The 19,967-nt window shown below is 44.2% G+C and overlaps 2 protein-coding genes across 2 annotated transcripts in view; both read left to right on the top strand.

The window, feature by feature from the left end:
• The window catches only part of Ovch2 (ovochymase 2), a 36,234-nt gene extending 25,388 nt beyond the window's left edge, over window positions 1-10,846 (top strand). The window contains exon 16 of the mRNA XM_055597419.1: window positions 10,683-10,846. Coding sequence (XP_055453394.1) covers window positions 10,683-10,846 — 164 coding nt within the window. The remainder of the gene's footprint in view (window positions 1-10,682) is intronic.
• On the top strand, window positions 10,800-18,557 carry LOC129669258 (NADH-cytochrome b5 reductase 2). The gene is made up of 9 exons (XM_055597420.1): window positions 10,800-10,860; window positions 11,596-11,743; window positions 11,949-12,021; window positions 14,140-14,246; window positions 14,939-15,068; window positions 15,651-15,734; window positions 16,538-16,623; window positions 17,661-17,760; window positions 18,143-18,557. Exons 2-9 carry the CDS (start codon window positions 11,663-11,665, stop codon window positions 18,313-18,315), a joined length of 834 nt encoding a protein of 277 aa, XP_055453395.1. The 5' UTR covers window positions 10,800-10,860; window positions 11,596-11,662; the 3' UTR covers window positions 18,316-18,557.
• Window positions 18,558-19,967: the final 1,410 nt, after the last annotated feature.

Below are 19,967 nucleotides of genomic sequence, written 5' to 3'. Positions count from 1 at the left end.
CAGTCAGCTTGAGCCCAGGCTGTGGACAGATTCACACCCAGAGTCTTCTGTTTGCACCCACGCCTTTGTTGACTATTTCAGCCCACATCTCTGTGGCGACAGACTTTAAAAGAATATGTTTGCTGAGTTGTTGAACTTCCTTCCCATAGAGTGTCCACTTCTCCCCACAGTTTTCTACAGGAACCTTAGAGTCATCTCTCTTGAGAGAAGACCTCATACCTGCTCATGAAACAAGTGCATGCAATACTCAAAGACTCATGTTCAGAGGAGATGAGCTCATTGGTGGCAGTTAAAGTGAGGCCTTTTGTCTGTTGTAGTAATAAACCTAAAAATGTTTCAAGTAAATATTTGTCTAGAAAGGAACAGAGCAGATGATGCAGTAACAGGAAGAAATGCAGAGGAAATGGGATACACTTTCAATTGCTCCTGAATTCTCTTTCACCATGCCAGAAATCTAACTTGTTCTTAACAAAATCTAGGCTGGGCAACTCTGCAATCTCAGCTCATGTGACCGAATTATGGTCCTTTTGACAAAAGTATTATTTAGCATCTGTCTCTGGTAGCCATTCTTTCAGGAACAAAGGTTGTGAAAAAGTCACAGTTTTCACAGTTCTGACAACTTATCAGACCACTTTGAAGGACAGACTGGAGCTGAGACAATGACATACCTGTGCCACACCTTGACCAAGGTTGCTTTAATTATACATACCTCTTGTCTTCTTTTTAAATCTTAGCCTTCTGTCGGGAGCCCAAACCAAAGATGGGCCTCATTGTTTGTCTTCCCAGTGTGGCCATATTCATTACTACTGGTTTCTTTAATTGGTCTGTTGAGGATGGGTGGCTGAGCGGAGGTTGTTAGCACTGCTAGAACCTAGCTTCTAACCCTAACAGTTCTGATAATAAATGGTCAGGTGAAAAATGAAGGTGTCAACTCCAGCCAGAGAAACAGGTAGGCTGACTGCCCTCTGTTCCTCCAAATTAAGTCTCACAGTTTCATCTCCAGCTCTGCAATAAAACACCAACTGCAGCCTCCCTTCCCCCTCTACTCTCATCTCTAGTGGATCCCACAAATCTTCCCCTCTTACCTGCTCCCCAGCAATTGCTTTATTCCAGCACCCAACTCTAGTAGGCATTCCCTGACAACACACTGGCCACTCCTTCCTGCCAGAGAAGCAAGTAGCCTGACTACAGATACTCTCTCCATTTCTCCAAGTCCAACCCCCCAGTCTCACCCCACCTCTGTAGCAGAACTCCTGTGGTTACCTTGCTCTACTTCACCTCTGGTGGGAACCAAAGATCTTCCTCCCCTCCCCTTCCTCCCTTGACTCTTTGCTTTATCTCACCCCCCAACTCCAGCAGGTGCTCCCTGAAAACACACTGTCCATTCCTGCCAGAAAATCAGGTAGGCAGATTCTCACCTCTCTGCTCCTCCAAATCAATTTCCCTATCTCATCCCCAGCTCTACAACAAAACACCTGTTGTAGCTCCCTTTTCCCCCTGCCCCATCTCCAGCTGATCCCTTAGATCTTCCCTTCTAATCTCTTGGGGACCCACAGGCCATTCCTACTAGGAAAGTAGGTAGGTTGACTGCAGATCCTAACCCTAACCCACCACCCCCTCACCCCCCACTTCCCATTCCCCACCCCCTGCCTCTGAGTCCAGTCCCCCAGTGTCATTCTCAGCTTTTAAGGAGACTTTCTGCTGTGCTCTTCTGGCATTCTCTGCCCCTATTCTCAGAGGACTAATTAAGCAGATCCTGGTACACCGGGCCTTCCTCCCTCTTTCGAAGCCCCTTGACCATGTTCATTCCTAAGTCTGAGGTCCTAATACCCAGAAACACATTTTACCTGGAACTCCCAGTGGCCACAACTATCAAGAACCCCAGCAACACACAGCCATCATCGTCTCCTAAAATCCAGAGAGGAAAAATAAACCTTATATCCAATCCTATAAAGATGATAGAGGAAATGAATAAATCCCTTAAAGAAATACAAGAAAATACAATCAAACAGGTAAAGAAAATGAATAAAATAGTTCAAGACCTGAAAATGGAAATAGAAAGGATAAAGAAAATACAAACTGAGGCACTCCTGCAGATAGAAAACCTAGGTAAGAAAACAGTAACTACAGACATAAGCATCACCAACAGAATACAGAAGATGAAAGAGAGAATTTCAGGTGTAGAAGATATGATAGAAAAAATTGATATATCAGTCAAAGAAAATGTTAAATTTAAAAAGTTTCCAACATAAAAAAAATTCAGGAAATTTGGGACACTATAAAAAGACCAAACCTAAGAATAATAGGAATAGAAGAAGGAGAAGATTCCCAGTTCAAAGGCCCAGAAAATATTTTCAAGAAAATCACAGAAGAAAATGTCCCCAACCTAAAGAATGAGATGGCTATAAACATACAAAAAGCTTACAGAATACTAAATAGATTTCTCACCATATAATAATCAAAACACTAAATGTACAGAACAAAGTAAAACTATTAAAAGCTGTATTGGAAAAAGGCCAAGTAACTTATACAGGCAGCACTATTAAAATTACACCAGATTTCTCAACAGAGACTTTAAAAGACAGAAGGGCTTAGGAAGATATCTTATATCCTCTAAGAGACCACAGATGCCAACCCAGTCTACTATGCCCAGCAAAACTTTCAAGCACTATAGATGGAGAAAACAAGATATTCTGTGACAAAACCAAATTTAAGCAATATCTTCCTACAAATCCAGCTCTACAGAGGATACTAGAAGAAAAACTCCAATACAAGGAGGTTAACTACATCCAAGAAAACACAGGAAATAATCTTACACCATCAAAACCAAAAGAAGGGAAATAAACACACACTACTACCATCAACATCAAAATAACAATAATTTAAAAAATCATTGGCCATTAAGATCTCTCAACACCAATGAACTCAATTCCCCAATTAAAAAAAAAAAACAACCCTCAGGCTAACAGAATGGATGCAAAAACAAGATCCATCATCCTGCTGCAAACAAGAAACAGCTCAGTAACAAAGATAGATATTACTTTAGAGTAAGGGATGAAAAATGTTTTCCAAGCAAACAGACACAAAAAGCAGCTAGAGTAGCCATACTAATATCTAATAAAGTAGACTTTCAACCAAAATTAATCAAAAGAGATGGGGAAGGGCATTTCATATTCATCAAAGGAAAAAATCCACCAAAATGACATCTCAAATCTGAATGCCCCAAATATAAGAGCACCCTCATTTGTAAAAGAAACATTGCTAAAGCTTAAATCACACATAGTAACTCACATGTTAACAGTGGGAGACTTCAACACCCAATTCTCACCAATGGAAACGTCAGGTAGATAGAAACTAAACAGAAATAATGAAACTAACAGATGTCATGAATCAAATGGACCTAATAGATATTTATAGAATATTTCACCTAAACACATGTTTTCACCCAAACACAAAAAAATATACCTTCTTCTCAGCACCTGATGGAACGGCCTTCAAAACTGGCTACATACTCGGCCACAAATCAAGTCTCAACAGACACAGAAACTTTGAAATAACCACCTGTATCTTATCAGACCACAATGAATTAAAGCTGGACTTCAACAACAACAGAAACAGAAAGCCAACAAACTCATGGAAACTGAATAACTCTTTATTCGATGACCACTGAGTCAAGGAAGAAATAAAGAAAGAAATTAAAGATTTTCTAGAATTCAATGAAAATGAAGGCACAACAAACCCAAACTTAGAGGACACAGTGAAAGAGGAAAGTATATGACATTAGGCACCTTCATAAAGAACCTGGAAAGATCCCATACTAGCAAGTTAACAACACACCTGAAAGCTCTAGAGCGAAAAGAAGCAACACATCCAAGAGTAGACGGCAGAAAATAATCAAACTCAGGGCTGAATACAATAAGAAAGAAAGAGAACAATACAAAGAATCAACCAAACCACCAGTTTGTTCTTTGAGAAAATCAACAAGATAAACAAACCCTTAGCCAAAATAACTAAAAGGCAGAGAGACAATATCCAATTTACCAAAATCAGAAATGAAAAGGGCAACACAACAACAGACACCTAGGCGTAGGCATAAGGATATTGCATAATTCAAATGTTGATTTCTGTGCCCCACCCTCACCCCATATCTAGTTGCAATCTTTGTTCAGAGACTCTCCTGTCTCAATGTTGTATAAACTCTAAAACTCCACCAGGAAACTTCCACAGCTGATAAACACTTTGAGAAAAGTGATTGGATACAAAATTAACACACAAATATCAGTAGCCTTCCTACTTACAAATGACAAATGGACTAAGAAAGAAATCAGAAACCTTTCACAATAGAGTCTCAAATAACATAAAATACCTTGGGTTTTGTTGTTGTTGTTTTTTAACCAAGCAAGTGAAAAACTTTTATGTTAAAAAAAATAAAACAAAAAAACAAAACAAAACAAACTTCAACTTCAAGTCTTAAAGAAAGAAATGAGAAGATATCAGAAGACTGAAAGATTTCCCGTCCCCGTGGATCTGTGGGATTAACACAGTAAAAATGGCTACCTTACCAAAGCAATCTACAGATTCAGTTCAATCCCCTATCAAAATCCCAACCCAATTCTTCACAGATCTTGAAAGTACAATTTTCAGCTTCATGTGGAAAAACAAGAAACTCAGGACAGCTTAAAAAAATTCCTGAATAATAAACCTGCTGGGGGTTTCAAGTTTTACTATCAAGCTATATTAATAAAAAACAGCATGACATTGGCACTAAAACAGACACATTGATAAATGGAATCGAATTGAGGACATAAATCTACACATCTATGGACATCTGATTTTTTATAAAGAAGCCAGAAATACATACTAAAATAAAGATGGCATCTTCTATAAATAATACTGGTCTACCTGGACCGCTGCATGCAAAAGAATCCAAATAGATCTGTACTTATCAGCCTATACAAAACTCAGCTTCAAGTGGATCAAAGACCTCATCCTAAAATCAGACACACTGAACATGATGGAAGAGAACTCATTGCCACAGAAGAAGACTTTCTGAACAGAACACTGATAGTGCAGGCACTAAGATCAACAATTAATGAGTCCTCATGAAATTGAGAAGCTTCTGCTTGGCAAAGGACACTACTATAATTCAGATAAAGTTGCAGTATACAGAAAGGGAAAAGATTTTTACACACCTGATATTGAAAATATTGAATATTTGAAATATTTGAATATTAAAATTTGAAAATATCTAAAGAACTCAAGAAACTAGATATAAAAAACAAATAACCCAATTAAAATAGAGAATATATCTAAACAAAGAATTCTCAATAGAGGAAACTCAAATGGCTGAGAAGCACTTAAAGAAATGTTTAACACCCTTAACCATAAGGGAAATGGAAATCAAAACTACCTTGAGATTGCATCTTACACCTGTTAGAATGATTAAGATCAACAAAACAAGTGACAGGTTATTCTGGCGTGAATGTGGAGTAAGAGGAACACTCATCCATTGCTGGTGGAGTGCAAACCACTATGGCTGTTCTTCAGAAAGATGGGAATCTATCTACCTCAAGATTCAGCTATACCAGTCTTAAGCATATACCCAAAAAATGCTTCATCCTAACACAGAGATGCTTGCTTAGCCATGTTCCTTCATAATAGCCAGAAAATTTAAGTAGCCTATTTGTCCCTCAGCAGAAGAATAAAGAAAATATGATATATTTATACAATGGAGCATTAATCAGCCATTAAAAGAAATGACATCATAAGATTTCCAGCAAATGAATAGGAGCAGAAAAAAAATCATCCTGAGTGCAGTGTCTCAGACCTAGAAAGAGAAATATGGCATGCACTTGCTTATACAAGGATATTAGCTTTTATGATGATGACAGCCAAGCTACAATCCACAGAACCACAGAGGACAGGCACAGAGTAAGGGACTAGAAGAAACAGATAGCTGTCATTAGGAAAGGGAAGTAAAATAGGTATTTATAGATGGATGGGGGATGTGGAGTGAGGTTATCAAGAAGGGCTGGAAAGGAGAAAGGGAGTAGTGGGAACAATATAGGGGACAGATAGATAAAATTAAGGATCATTTAAGAGTAGCATAGAAACTTGATATAGCCAGTTTCTGAGTGAGGCTTCACTGTGAAGTCTATGACTCTACGTTAATAACGTCAATGGAGACATCTCAAGGGCACGAAGTAAAATATCCTGCTCTAAATACATTTCCTTACCATATAAAACTGCAGATGGAAATGGCTCAAAATATGTCCATTTATGAAACCAATTTACATCTATCTACGCTAGTAAAGTAAGAGGAGCATGAAGGCAAAGACCTGTCCTCTGAGATGAATGTACCTGTTTATCTTGGAAAGATCTTTTCACAGGAAGAGTGGATGTGGGAGGATCCTAAACTTGCCCAGCAGAGATGGCCACAGCTTTTCCTTTGAGAGTTACTCTGTGGGTGACTGTGCATTGCAAGACAACCTCTGGTGCCTCCTTACTGGAGATTTAGGGTAGAGACCTATCAAACTTAGCAAGTTAGACTTGGATACTGATCCTCAACATGCCAATAAAAAGGCATATGATAGTGAAAGGCAGATAGAAATGATTCTGTGCAGCTACACTGGAAAGAGGAACAAGTATGGAGATCTAACGACCACCTAAGTCCATCTTCAGGGCCCTGGCATGCGGTTTGAGCATGAGTTGAGCGTACAAGGTACAGTAACCAAGCAATCCTGGTCAAAGTGTAGGGCCATCATTGACCCACCACTGTTTCCTAGGTCCTGGGCCCATCATGCACATAGTCACAATCTCTCCAAGATAAGCTTCCGCTCAAGCTTTTCCTTCCCCATCATGACACTCCTGGAGTAGTTCCATTCCCTTTAGGTCCACTGTATCAGTAGTTTAAGAACAAAAGCACAGGTATCTCTCTCCAAAATGTTTTCCCTGCTTCCAGGACAGTTACACACACCTTCCTTGCCGCCCCCCCTTTAAAGTTTTTAACTATTTGAATTTGTATTTTATGTGTACAGCTATCCTTTGCCTGCAGGTGTGTCTGTGCACCATGTGCATGCCTTGGTACCTAAAGAGGCCAAAAGAGGATTCGGATCCCCTGGGACTGAAGTTACAGATGGGTGCAAAGAATTAAACCTGGGTCCCATGGAAGTGCAGTGTTCTTAACCACGGAACCATCCCTCCAGCTGCACACTTCTTCCCTCGACCATCCCATGGCTTGTGTTGTCACCAAGTCCCTTTTCCTTTGTGTAACATACAGGTGACAACTATCTGTTCCTCCCCACAAGACTCAGACTTTGCTAATGGCTTCTGTGTCTGTATGCTTCCTGTTAACCTGTCAGAAAACTGTTTATTTCACAGCGTAAAATACCAACATTTTGGAGTGAGAAGAGGAGAATGGTAAGCTTTGCTACACCAGTCCCAGCTTTATTGAAGTGGGAGTTGGAGCTGTTTCCCTTCCTTTGTCTCCATTCCCCCTCTCCTTCCCGCAGCACTCTCTGGTTGGACCCCTGAGGCTCTCATGCCCAGATGGTACAATCCTGTGCAGGTGGCAAGTTCACCCTAGTAACAAATTTACGTTCAGTTTGACTCCCTGTTGCTCCAAGCTGTGAACTCACAGTCACTACCTTCTGGAGGTTGGAGCTCAGCCTCTGCCCCAACAGACGCTGTTTGGAAAGAGTTGAAGCAACTGCTGAAAATAAATGTGGAGAGCTCAGCAGGCATAGCTGTTGAGGAAGGAGATTCCTGGGAGTAGGAAGGACCACAGGAATAGGATTCTGCAAGCTGTTCTTTTTCACTCTTCCCAATCACAGCCTCAAGCCAACTCTGGTCAGTCAGGAGTCTCAGTCGCCTTCGCCTTTTTGCAGTTTGAGAAGATCTCTAAGGTCCCTCGGAAATGTGCAAAGTTTTTCATAGCATCCTTCTTTTTGTTTTAAGATAAAGTCTCTTGTAGCCCAGACTGGCCTCAAAGTCATTATAGGGCCTGAGATGACCTTGACGTTCTGATTCCTCTGCCTCCACTTGCTGACATCACAGGTATGCATCACTCCACCTGCTTTATGTACTGCTGGAAATGAACCCAGGGCTTCAGCGCACCCTCGGCCATCAATCTACCAACTGAGCTACATCCCCAACCTGCCCTAGTCATGTTTCTGTTAAGAGTATCAAGCTTGAAAACATTTCAAAATTCATGTACAGCCACAGTTCTATCCCAACCTGCAGTGCTCAGAGGGGGATTCTGGCCAGGTAGCACCAATATGCTTAATTCTCAAATCCTTAAAGAGAGAACAAGGGAAAGTACAATGGTGCATTGGTCAGTGTTGGTGCCTAGAGTATTCTAGGCTCTCTGTGGACCTCATAAAGCTCACTCCAGTCAAACAAATGTGGCTCTTGTGATACTTTGTCCTGGGTGACATTTGTAGCAAAATACACAAAGGGTGGCCAGTGCCAGAGAGGAGAGGAAAGCTGCTCATGTGGTCTGGCAGAGACAATGAGCTGCAGTTGTGACCAGACAAGAGACAGCTTTTGAGAAAAGATGTTGGCAATGAAAGCAATTAGGGCATTAGAAAAGGAGGAAAGAAACTTCTGAGAATACTTGTAGATATATGCATATACACAATTTAAAATTGAAAAAAAATTTAAGATCCAGTTAATGATTATCTGTAAATATTTAATCTTGGTGACTCAGACACTGACGACCTTACAATGAGAAATTTCTGCTCATCTGACACACACTGGAGAAGATTTAAGAAGAGAGTTACAGGTTGGGAGAAAGCCTTTATAAGTCATCTGTCTGATATACATTTAGGCCTCTTTTTACTGGTTTATCAGGTGTCTTCAGGACTGGCTGCAAAGTCCTCCTCTGTGGCCTAGCAAGGCTGCTCTTCCCGGTGTGTGTGTGTGTGTCAAAGAACCTGCCATCGAGTTCATGTCAGAAACAGTCCCTGTTCCCCTGATTAGGGTACCCACTTGGATACTGAGCTACCAAGGGCTACATCTGATAGGTTGCATCAATACAAGGTCCTTGTTAGTCTCATAAAAGACCCCTGTGCCCAGATATATTTGGTCCTTGTGGAACACCTGTCCTCTCCAGGTCGTATTAACTCCCCCCCCCCCCCTTTTTTTGATTCCCTGCATTCTGCCAGAGGTTTGGTTATGAGTCTTAATATCTGCTTTGATGTGACACAGTTAACTCAGTAGAAAAATGGACAAGAGTTCTAAGCTGTCATAGCTTTGTATAAAGATAAGGGCACTGGGGATCAGAACAGGAAAGATGTCCCTCATTGCAGCTTCTTATGTGATGTAAATGCCTCCATGAGACACCATTTTACATTTTAGGCACTTTTTTTCCCTCCATACTAGACACTGAACTTGGGGCCTCACATGTGCTAAGCTAATGGTGTCCTATATCCTCAGCCCTTTCTTTTCGTTGCTGTTGTTGTAGTTTGGCTGGTTTTTTGTTTGCTTTTAAATTCTGAGACAGTCTTACTAAATTGCCAAGGTTGACCTTAAACTCACTCTGTAGCCTAGAGAGCTCTTGAGCTTTCGATCCCCCTGCTTCAGCCTCCCACATACTTAGGACTTCAGGCAGGCACTACCAGCCATGACTTTATATTTTAAACAACTAAGCTGTCAAAGAAAACTCAGGTTATCTGGCAATGACATGTGGGCCCATGTAGGTATCATGGGAGGTGTCATTCCATGTGCCTGCCAAAGCCTGTTGCTTGGAGTGGAGGTTAATGTGAGCTGTTTTCCCTCACAACCCTACCCAGTGTGCCTGAGGTCTTTATTACAAGGGGAAATTGGAACATGCATAGAGAGATTAGATGATGTAAACAGAAAAGCTAAAGAGAAGAGCATAGGCTCTTTGTTCCCCAACAGTCCCTAGAAGAACCACCCTGGCCCATTCCTTGATTTTGGATTATCAGCCTCCTTTGCCTAGTCAGTCTGTGGTAATCCATTACTGTGGTAATCCATTATCTCCTTTAGTCAGTCTGTGGTAATCCATTACTGTGGTCCTATCCCAGTGGTTCTCAACCTTCCTAATGCTGTGACCCTTAAATACAGTTTCTCATGTTATGATGACTCCAAATGATAAAATTATTTAGTTGCCACTTCATAACTGTAACTTTGCTACTGTTATGAATGGTAATATAAATACCTGACTGAAGGATATCTAATGGAGTTGTGACCCACAGATTGAGAACTGCTGTACCAAGCTGATAGGGACCTGTTTCTTGGCCTCTGTAGCTCTCTTGAACTGAAATGAGAGTTTACTTTTGCCACTGGCAAGCATGGATGAGGAAACCAAGGTTCCCTCACAATCTGTACTTCTCATCTTATCTCCCAGAGTCTTGTCCTGGCACCCACTTGTGAAGGTATGACACGCTTCAGTCAACCCCCTCCTGCAGACAACTTGGTCCTGGGACGCTCAGGATAACAGCTCAGGAGGCATGTTAAGTAAGTCTTCCTCTAAGCTCTAACTCCCATTTCTCCAATTTGCACTGTAAATGAGTTAACAGCAACTCTTTTCTCCATCTTGCCATGGTGTTAACAAGCTGGGGAGGCTCAATTTTCCTTAAGGCTCTTAGGATGTGCAGGGAGAGTCAAGATGCAGAGAGTCAAGATGAATAAGAGATCTGGAGGTGTGCTCTATCCCACAGGGCCAGCCCCTAGAGGAGGCTCAGGGCTGGACCTGTGCCAGAGTCACGTGACACAGAAGCCCGACTTTGTCGCTACCCGGCAGGAGTCAGCTCGTCCCTGGCCATTTCCCGGTGTCCGCCGTCAGGACCATCAACGGACACTGCTCATCTCGAGGACAAGTTAGACATCTTGCTCCAGGTGAGTTCTGCCGGAAGGGCGCGGGCGGGAAGGAACCCAGGGCTGGAAACAGCTGCAGGCAAAATGGCTTGGGCAGGACCCACAGGCGGTTTCCCAGCTGGTGGGGACTCTGGGCCTCTAAGCCAGAGGACTGGGCAGCGGTGGACCTTTCTGGAACGGGTTGGGATGTGAACAAACTGGCTTGGTGAGGGAGCGGGGGAGGGGGAGCGGACGGGGGGAGGAGTAAAGGGGGGGAGTCAAGGGTGGGTGTGGGGCAGGCCTCACCTCTGGCAGGTGTTTTCCTTGGTTACCTGGAAGTTGCTAGTGAGTCCCCAAGCCACTCACTGCTGCACTGCTCCAGGGGGATCCTTAGTGAGTGTGGGAAGTCTCTGGAGAGGTGAGCCCTGCCTTGCTGTTAACTGCATTACTTGGCAAGGATATCACAGCCATGTCCCAGGTGACCTGTTAAAACTAATGCCATCACTCCTTCCCAGCCATTGCATCTTTGGCTGTAGCCAGGATGGAGGCAGATGGGCAAAGAGGGCCTGGAGATACTGGCACTCTGGGGCAGATGACAGGCCTGGTCCAGGTGTCCTGTTGCAGCTAAACTCTTTGCCCTCTGGTCTCCACAGGCAGCCTTCTGTGTTAGTACCTTTCTCTCTGCTAGTCCTTTGAGACATAAGATCGGCCATGCTTGGAGCTGCCCAGCCCAGGATGGGTGAGATCTGAGGGCTGTGTTCATACTTTGTCTGGCAGGACCAGTTCCTGCTCTTGGCCTTTTGGTGTCATTAGTGCCACTGTGCGTCTCCTGGCCTTGAAGAAAATGAGCATCAAAAAGAAACACCATCTTATCACCTTACAGGACCCTGAAGCCAAGTACTCCCTGCCCTTGATTGAGAAGGAGGTAGTGGGTCACCTAAACCTTCCCCTGGTTAGGTGAAAGAGGAGGACAGGGGTAGGGGTTGAGAATGCTGCCTGGGAAGGTGGGGTGAGCAGTTACCTCAGGACCAAATGGAACACCTTTCTAAGGATCTGGGACACACAGCAAAACTCCTAAAGAACCAACAGAACCTGCCTGAATTATTATTATTATTATTATTTTAAATCAGCAAATCAACCACAACACCCGAAGATTCCGCTTTGGCCTGCCCTCACCGGACCATGTCTTGGGGCTTCCTGTAGGTGAGCAGTGCTTGGTGACATTTCCAAATCTGGGCCTTTGGGGAACATAGCTCCTATTAGCAATGGATTCCCATTCTCATGGGATGTGGAGGGCACACTGATATAATCCTGGACCACATGAATGGAGGGAGATAGGCAGGTAGAGTTGCGGACAGTGTCTTCATTGTTCCACTTGGACTGTCACAATAGCAATACCGGTAGGAGCACTGAAAAGATGTAAGCCTAGAGTAAGAAGGTCTACCATCTCTTTAAAGGATTCTGTCCATGCAGTTTAAGGCCAGTCCCTCAACCTCTCTGACCTTCCGTCTATAAAGTGGCATTTACCAAGGCTGTCTGCTTACTTCAGGTACAGTGGGGGTAAAATGATTGGTGGATGTGAAAACTCAGAAACTTCATAGTGAAGAAACTTCATAGTGCAGGGGTGAGAACAGATGTTCCATTAGAGTCAAGGCCCAAAATGTGTGGGAAGACACTAATGATGCAGAGGCCCTACGTGGATGGATGGATGATCTAAGGGGTTCAGAGACTCACGTGAGGAGGGACCCATGGTGGCAACCAGCCCTAGCTGTCCTCCTCAGATTTTGAGTTGTCCCATTTCCAGTTTCATCCATAACACCTCTAAACCAGTGAGTGAGTCCAGTGTCCTGAGGAGGAATACCTGATAGACAGGGCGTGGGTCAAAGAAGCCTTGCCACTTGCTTCCCAGCAGACTGTCTGACCGGTGTCCTGCTCACAAAGAAAATTCTGACTTCAATTTTGTCAAGCCATGAAATTATAACATGAAGAATCCTGCTGCACCCACCCGCACCCCAGCCCGCTTGCTGCCCCTCACTCTTCTGTACGTGAGAGTGCTATGTCACTGGGCCTTCCATCCCTCTACTTAGCCTGCCACCACCATCCTGTTGGGAGGTGGCATAAAAGCATAAGCCACCTGAGAAATAGAATTCATAGAGACTTTTCTGACCTGCTTTCCCTCCGTCACCAGTGGAAGCACTATGGTCAGTGGGACAGGGCAACCTAGTGGGTCATAGCTCAGCTGAAGTGAAGATGGTTAGAGGTGGGGCCTTGGGACCTGGACCCAGCTCCCTTCTGTGTGGGGATGCAGTGATTGACTTTCTTGGTGCCCAGTTTCAGGTGAGCTCTCAGAAGGGAGCTGCTGCTTCATGCCTGTGTTCTCAAGTGTCCCTAGTACCCAATCAGGCTATGGTTATAAGTTTGTACCTCAGTCTCAAGGGACTCCTCCGCGATCCAGACTTACACTGCTTAACATTATGAACTAGCCTCTCTGTCCTCAGACACCCAACTCTTCCTCCTTCCTTTTTGGCCTTCATCTCTGTCTGTTTCCATTTCTATCTGTATTTCTAATTTCCCAGGCACATTTAGTTTCTATTCCATATGGACCTGGCCTGAAGCCTTTTGCCTCTAGCTTTCAACATCCCTTGATGCAGCCCTGTCCCTCAGCACTAACTGCCTTGGTCTCTGAAGTCTGCATTTCTATGCGGCCCACTATCTGCCACCAGGCTACAGCCCAAACTCAGATGTCTTTGGCTCTTCAGGTCCATAGAATCCCACTCTGGACAGGCAGAGACACAATAAATGTCCCTGTTGCCTTTCAGCAGAGCCAAAGGCCAGATTGCACACACTGCTGCTTTATTTGAAACTGGACTGTCCAGGTCCTGGGACCCTGCAGCACCCATGAGGCTAAACCCTATCTTATGCTGGGACACAGGTGGGGTACTGTTGAATTCCTCTCAGTCTCCAGGTTAGGAAGAATATACTTCATGAAGACAATGGTTTTCTTTAAATGGAAAACTTTTCATTTCTTTTTTTTTTTTTTTTGAGTCGAGGTCTCCCTCTAAACCCAGTCTGTTCTGCAACTTATAGCCCATTTTAGCTTTGAACTTGTCTTGCCTCTGATGCCCAAGTTGCTAGGATTACAGGTGAGAGCCACCATACCTGGCTTCTTTCTGGTATTTTTAGTAGCCATTCCCACCCTTAATTAAGTCTTACTCCACAAGTTACAGTGTGATTGTGGCAGGGCAGCTATTATCAAAGTGAATCTTGGAAGTTCCTGGGTTCTATTTACTATTCTCAGACTTCATATTTGATATTTTGTAGGTAACTATGTCCATCTTTTGGCCCAAATTAACAATGAGTTGGTGATCAGGGCTTACACACCTGTCTCCAGTGACGATGATAAAGGCTTTGTGGACTTAATTATAAAGGTAAACATGCCTGTCTTCCCCAACTGTCTGGAGTCCCCAGGTACCCTAAATGTGGCAGAACAGAAAGCAGTGCTTTTCTCTAAGGGGACTCAGAGAAATGGCCTGGGCAGTGCTCTCCAATAGTCTCATTTATCAGCAATGCCACATTTTACCCTGCAGTGCCTCACAGGGTTACTGTGGTTGGTTTAACTGTCAGCTTGACACAATGTAGAAATCACGTGAGAACAACCTCAATGAGGGACTGTGTATACCAGGTTGTTTTGAGGAAATGTCTGTGGTGGATTGTCTTGATTATATTAGTTGATGTAGACACATCCAGCCCATTGTGGGTGACACTATTCACTAGACAGAGGACACTGGACTGTGTAAGTACAGAGAGTGAGCTGAACACTACTAGGCCATGCAGGTATTCATCTCTCTCTTTTGGATGTGATGTGGTGAGCTGCTTCAAGCTGCCTTGACTTCTTTGCAATGATTGACTTTAACATGGAGCTGTGAGCTAAAATAAATCCTTTCTCCCCTAAATTTTTCTGTTGGGAGATTTTATAGTGGGAGTGGAAACAAATGTTAAAGTGTCTACAGTGAGTGTGGCAGCATTTACTTGCATGACTTGTGATGGCAAATGCACTTTTCAGCTGTGTACAACTGTTGCCAAAGGCTTGGAAGTATAAAGACTTGTACTTGATTTCTAGATCTACTTTAAAAATGTGCACCCCAAGTATCCTGAAGGAGGAAAGATGACCCAGTACTTGGAGAACATGAAAATTGGGGACACCATCCTTTTTCGAGGGCCAACAGGGCGCCTGTTCTACGATGAGCCAGGTACCAGGTGCTGCAGCAGGGTCTCACATTTGGGGATTCCCCTCACAGTTAGAAAATTCTTGCTCTGGTCTTACTGTGCTGTGCCTCAGCCCTGGGGCACATGGGCTTATACTTCAAGTCTTCACACATTTATTCATATAAATGTATGTGTAACGACTTCTGTCACTGTTCAAACTTATTTCAGAGTTTGCATGCTTCCCCTGGAATTTCCTCATTACTGTCTCAGGCACAGATACATAAAAGGTGCCTGCTGGTGTGCATGGTGGAAAGAGTCCACATTAATTGGGTCACCCAGATTCTCCATTTACTCACTCATTCACCACGAATGTGGAAGGTCCTCTAAGGCTCCAAGTTAATTTCAGCTTGCCTAAAGAAAGGCCCAACTGTCCCCTGAGATGCCCAGCCTCGATTTCCACTCTGTGTACTGGCATACCTGAAGTGGCCAGGGAAGCTACTGTGTCTGATTTCCTGTCTTGGAATGCTGCCTCTCCCTTAGCTGGACTTGCCTCTAAAGAGTCAGACATCTTTTGTAGGCTGCCAGACAAGGGCTGCAGAAGTCAGAAACATTCTCTATATTTCTAGGGACCCTTTCAGTTAAAAAAGACAAAATGAGTGAGCCTGAAAAAAAACTGGTTCATCACCTGGGGATGATTGCTGGCGGAACAGGTAAGAGTTTTCTGGGGCTCCTCTAAGACCATTCTAACGTGGGAGTTCTTTGACCCTGCGAGAGGTGACATGAGCGATTCATCCCCAGCTGTGGTGGTGAAAATGTAGACTCAGATATAGAATCTGACACTGTTCTTCTGCTTCCTAGAAGCCATGGGAGCCTCTCAAGTCAGGCCTGTGAGGCCAGCCTGGGCAGGCTTTGCTCACTGGTTCCTAAATAGTGGAAGATCCAGTTCTAGCCTGACTCTCCAAGTCCTTTGAGAATGAACCTCAGGGAGACATTTAGAGTTAGTTAGTATGGCACCATCACAGGCGGTTTTAATACCATATTTACTGGCTATGAATTCTATGATGCAAATGAGGGCATCAACTAGCTCACAAGATGTTCTTTCCCTCATAGCATAGGAGAATAAAAAAGGAGGACTGAGGAGATGGCTCAGTTGGTAGAGTATTTGCTTAGCACATGAGGCCCTGGCTTCAATCCCCAGCATCACATAAATCCAAGCATGGTGGCACATGCCTGTAATTTCAAGTCATTGAGATGATCAGAAGTTCAAGTTCACTGGCTACATAACGAGTTGAGCCTGAGATATGAAACCCTGTATCAAAACAGAAAAGGGGCCTTTGACCTTCTGTTGCATTAGGAAGGAACCCCAAAATGAAGGGTTCTTCCCCACATTTGGGTTTGGGGGGACAGAAGGGAAAATGGTAGAACCAGGGTCAAATGAAAGTGTCAGTCCACTAAAGGCCAGAAACTGGGGCACTGGAGATGGGAGCAGGCTGGCCTGCCCACTGTTTTCCAGGCATCACACCCATGCTGCAGCTCATTCGCCATATCACCAAGAACAGCAGCGATGGGACCAAGATGTCTCTTCTCTTTGCCAACCAGGTCAGTTCTGCTGTCAGCCCTGTGTTTGTCGCAGCAGCATGGAACGCTCCCTGAGTTGGGGCTCTGTATGAATTCATTCCTCTCCTATTGCCTGGGGACACGCTGCTCGGCTGCCAGTGGCTGTGGGAGGCTTAGTGGGCTCAGCAAGTCTGCTGGCAGCTGAAGAAGCTGAGGCCAGGCTTGTTCCATTTGTTTCTGCTTAACTCTCACATTGTCTGAGCTTTCTCCTAATTCCTACTCCGCTGTTGTTCTGAGTACTAAACAATGAGTGTTCCTGGAAAAAATTCTAAGAAATTCAGAAGAATATAAATACTTTGCCTTTTTGTCTTTTTTTTTCCTATACATACTATGTATGTATATGTGACACATCCTCATAAACACATACACATTTTTTTTTTTCACTTAGTGGTATCACATAAGCATTTTCCTTTCACTAACTTTAAATATTCATACCAAAGTCAAAGTAATGTTTTACTAAAATTTCATTCAGGTTCTTTACAGACTTTAGTCATAAACAATAATTATGAGTAACTGGGCATGACTTGGTAACTTTCATTTCCTGAAACAATGCCATAAGTAGAATTACTGGGACAAGAGCCATGGGCCTGCACTCTCGTGGAGCATTGGCCTACTTTTTCCAGATGTGAAGGTGGACTTCTCTACATCACCAGCACTGCCCTCCTCTGGTTCCTTAGAGAAGGCCAACCTGCACTAAGCCCGTGTCTGTTGGGCTTGCTAGGCCAGATCCCTGGATGCAAGGAAATGCCTGCATACCTTTGCATGCAGAAAGTGGTGTGCACAGCCAATCCTTCCAGCTGGAGGGCAGCCACACTGTTGGTACCTCCATTCCACCCCTCAGTCCCGCCAGCTCTTTCTGTGAGAGAGATAGGGAGTAGCAGACAAGGCCCTGGACTCTGACAAGCTCTCTGAGATGAGTGGCAGTTCAGGTGTGAATGTATAGACCCGTATGTTCAATCTCAGGTGGGGACACATTGGCTGTCCCTCGGAGACCATTTGTAATGTTGCTTCTTTTCTAGACAGAAGAGGATATTTTGCTGAGAAAGGAACTAGAAAAAAACACCACGACTCACCCCGACCAATTCAACTTGTGGTACACCCTGGACAGGCCTCCAGATGGTATGACCCATGTTGCTGTCCCTTATTCTGAGGCAGCTCCCACCCTTGTCTGTTTTGCTTCTAAGGTTTACCCCAAAGGAGATTAATCCTCGGAGTCCCTGGTCTGTATAGGGCATGCAAGAATCTGAGTGGGAGGAGACTGGGAGCTGCAGTTTGTAAGTGGGCACCAAGGGCAGGTGCCAAATACCCCCTTTACACTCCACACACTGCACTAAGTATAGACTGAGCCACAGGCTACTTGAACACCTGCCCTCCACATGTCTGCTTCTTGGGTCTATGGGAACCAGCAGTGCAGACTTCTAAGCTTTTGTAGGGAAGCCTGGCCTCCAGCATCAGGGAAAAATTCAGAACCATCCTTCTCTCCTGCTTTGCTCCATTTCAGGCTGGAAGTACAGCTCCGGCTTTGTCACTGCTGACATGATCAAGGAGCACCTTCCTCCCCCTGGGGAGGCCATACTCATCCTGGTATGCGGCCCACCAGCTCTGATCCAGGAGGCAGCTCACCCCAGCCTGCAGCAGCTTGGCTATACCAAAGACATGTTTTTTACCTATTAACACCTTCCATCCTCCTTAACTGGTCCCTGTCTGTTTCAGAGTGAGTTTGGCTTCACCCTGTTCAACTAGGGTATTTGCAGAGTGCCTTTTCATGTACCACTGGGCATGATGTTCTCTTGGTTGTGGGCCTAAGAAGAGTTCAAGGGGCTGAAGACAAAGTGGTTTTTCAGTTTCCAGGCTTGGAGGCTGGGAAGAAAGCCACTTTCTTCATGGCTTAGTGGAATAAACTGGATTACTCTGCATTTAGCTCACATGTGTGTAAATATGTAGGGAATACACTGGGTAGCCAGAAATTGCCAATGTCAGGTATGGGAATGAGAGGAAGTAGGGGTGTTATCAGAACTGGCAACACAGCAATGGTTGTAGGATATAATTCCAGCAGGATACAAACAAGGTCCCATCAACTCCCACTAACCACTCTCGGACTTTACATTTCTCTGACTTGAAGACAAGACTCTTAAGAGGGCAAAGGCCCTGTGTGTTCTTCCTTCCCATGTGGGACACTTTGAGACAGGAATCAGATTAAAAAGCTGCACGTCAGGGCAGTAAATCCACAGTAGGTGGGCTCCAGGAACCCTTTCCTTACTCCCTAAATTTTCTACAGCAGATGCAGACACAGGGTATATATGCATTTTAGCATCCTCCATCTTGACACTGGGGCATGGTAGGCACAGTTAGAAGTTTCTCAATTTACCATTTCCAGAAGCTGTGCTTCCTACCCCCTCATTCAAACCCAGCTGATACAGGTACTGCTAGTGCCACCTGCTGTTCAGAGCAAGAATAACACACTGCTGTTCTGCTACTTCAGGGGGTAAACCTGCTTCAGGGGGTAAACGCCATTTCATATAACTTCCTAAGAAACCAGTAACAAGCTGCTGGGGTTGTTACTCAATGTGTACAATACGTGCAGGGTTGGGGGGAGTGTAGGGTACAAAAAAAAGAAGAGAGAAATGTGGCTCCAGGGAGCCTTGTTATATGCCTTTGAATCTCACTCACAAGGAGCCAAACTGTCTCAAAAGCAACCTGGGAGGGACATTCCCACTTTGATCTACCTACTTGTGCTCACTCTATCTTTGTGGAATGTCCTACTCAGGGAAAGACAATCTACCCACTTTTGCTACACTGCCCAAACAGTTTGACCTTGAACTCACTCTGTAGACCAAGTCATCTGTGAATTCACATCTTCCTGCCTCAGCTTCCCAACTGTTAATAGCTAGGATATAGGTATATGCCATCAGATTCAGTTGCAAAGCCTTCTCCCATTGGACTCATCCCAACCTCACCAGATGTTTCTTTCCCTAGGCCTTCCACCCTGCTCTCATTTTCCAGCCTAACGGTTTTAATTGGGAGGGGATATTGATTTCATCCTCCAGGGGACATTTGACAAAACCTGGGGACTTTTTCTTTTCTTTTCTAACTAGGGGAGGTGCTGATGACATCTGCAGGGAACAGTAAGGATACTGGCCATTGGGAACCTTATCAGGAAGCAATACTACTAGGACTCACTTAGCCCACACAGACTACAGCAGTTCAGCAGGTTTATGCAGTGAGTACAAATGATGGCAGGATGGCACATAACCTCAAAGTGAGCATCTCAGAGGCAAAGGCAGACAGCACAGAAGGGCAGAGTTGATTTAGAACCAGAAGAAAGC

This window comes from Psammomys obesus, unplaced genomic scaffold (genome assembly GCF_907164565.1).
Source record: "Psammomys obesus unplaced genomic scaffold, mPsaObe1.curated_primary_1811, whole genome shotgun sequence".
NCBI classification, from domain to species: domain Eukaryota; kingdom Metazoa; phylum Chordata; class Mammalia; order Rodentia; family Muridae; genus Psammomys; species Psammomys obesus.
The sequence above is the reverse complement of the archived record's forward strand: the minus strand, read 5'-3'. Positions and strand labels throughout refer to the sequence as shown.

Excerpts from the sequence above, each read along its gene's own strand:
- LOC129669258 (XM_055597420.1), top strand. The coding sequence starts at position 11,663 with ATGAGCATCAAAAAGAAACACCATCTTATCACCTTACAGGACCCTGAA. Across the intron at positions 14,247-14,938 it reads TTGTGGACTTAATTATAAAG|ATCTACTTTAAAAATGTGCA; the intron begins GTAAACATGCCT and ends CTTGATTTCTAG. Across the intron at positions 16,624-17,660 it reads CTCTTCTCTTTGCCAACCAG|ACAGAAGAGGATATTTTGCT; the intron begins GTCAGTTCTGCT and ends CTTCTTTTCTAG.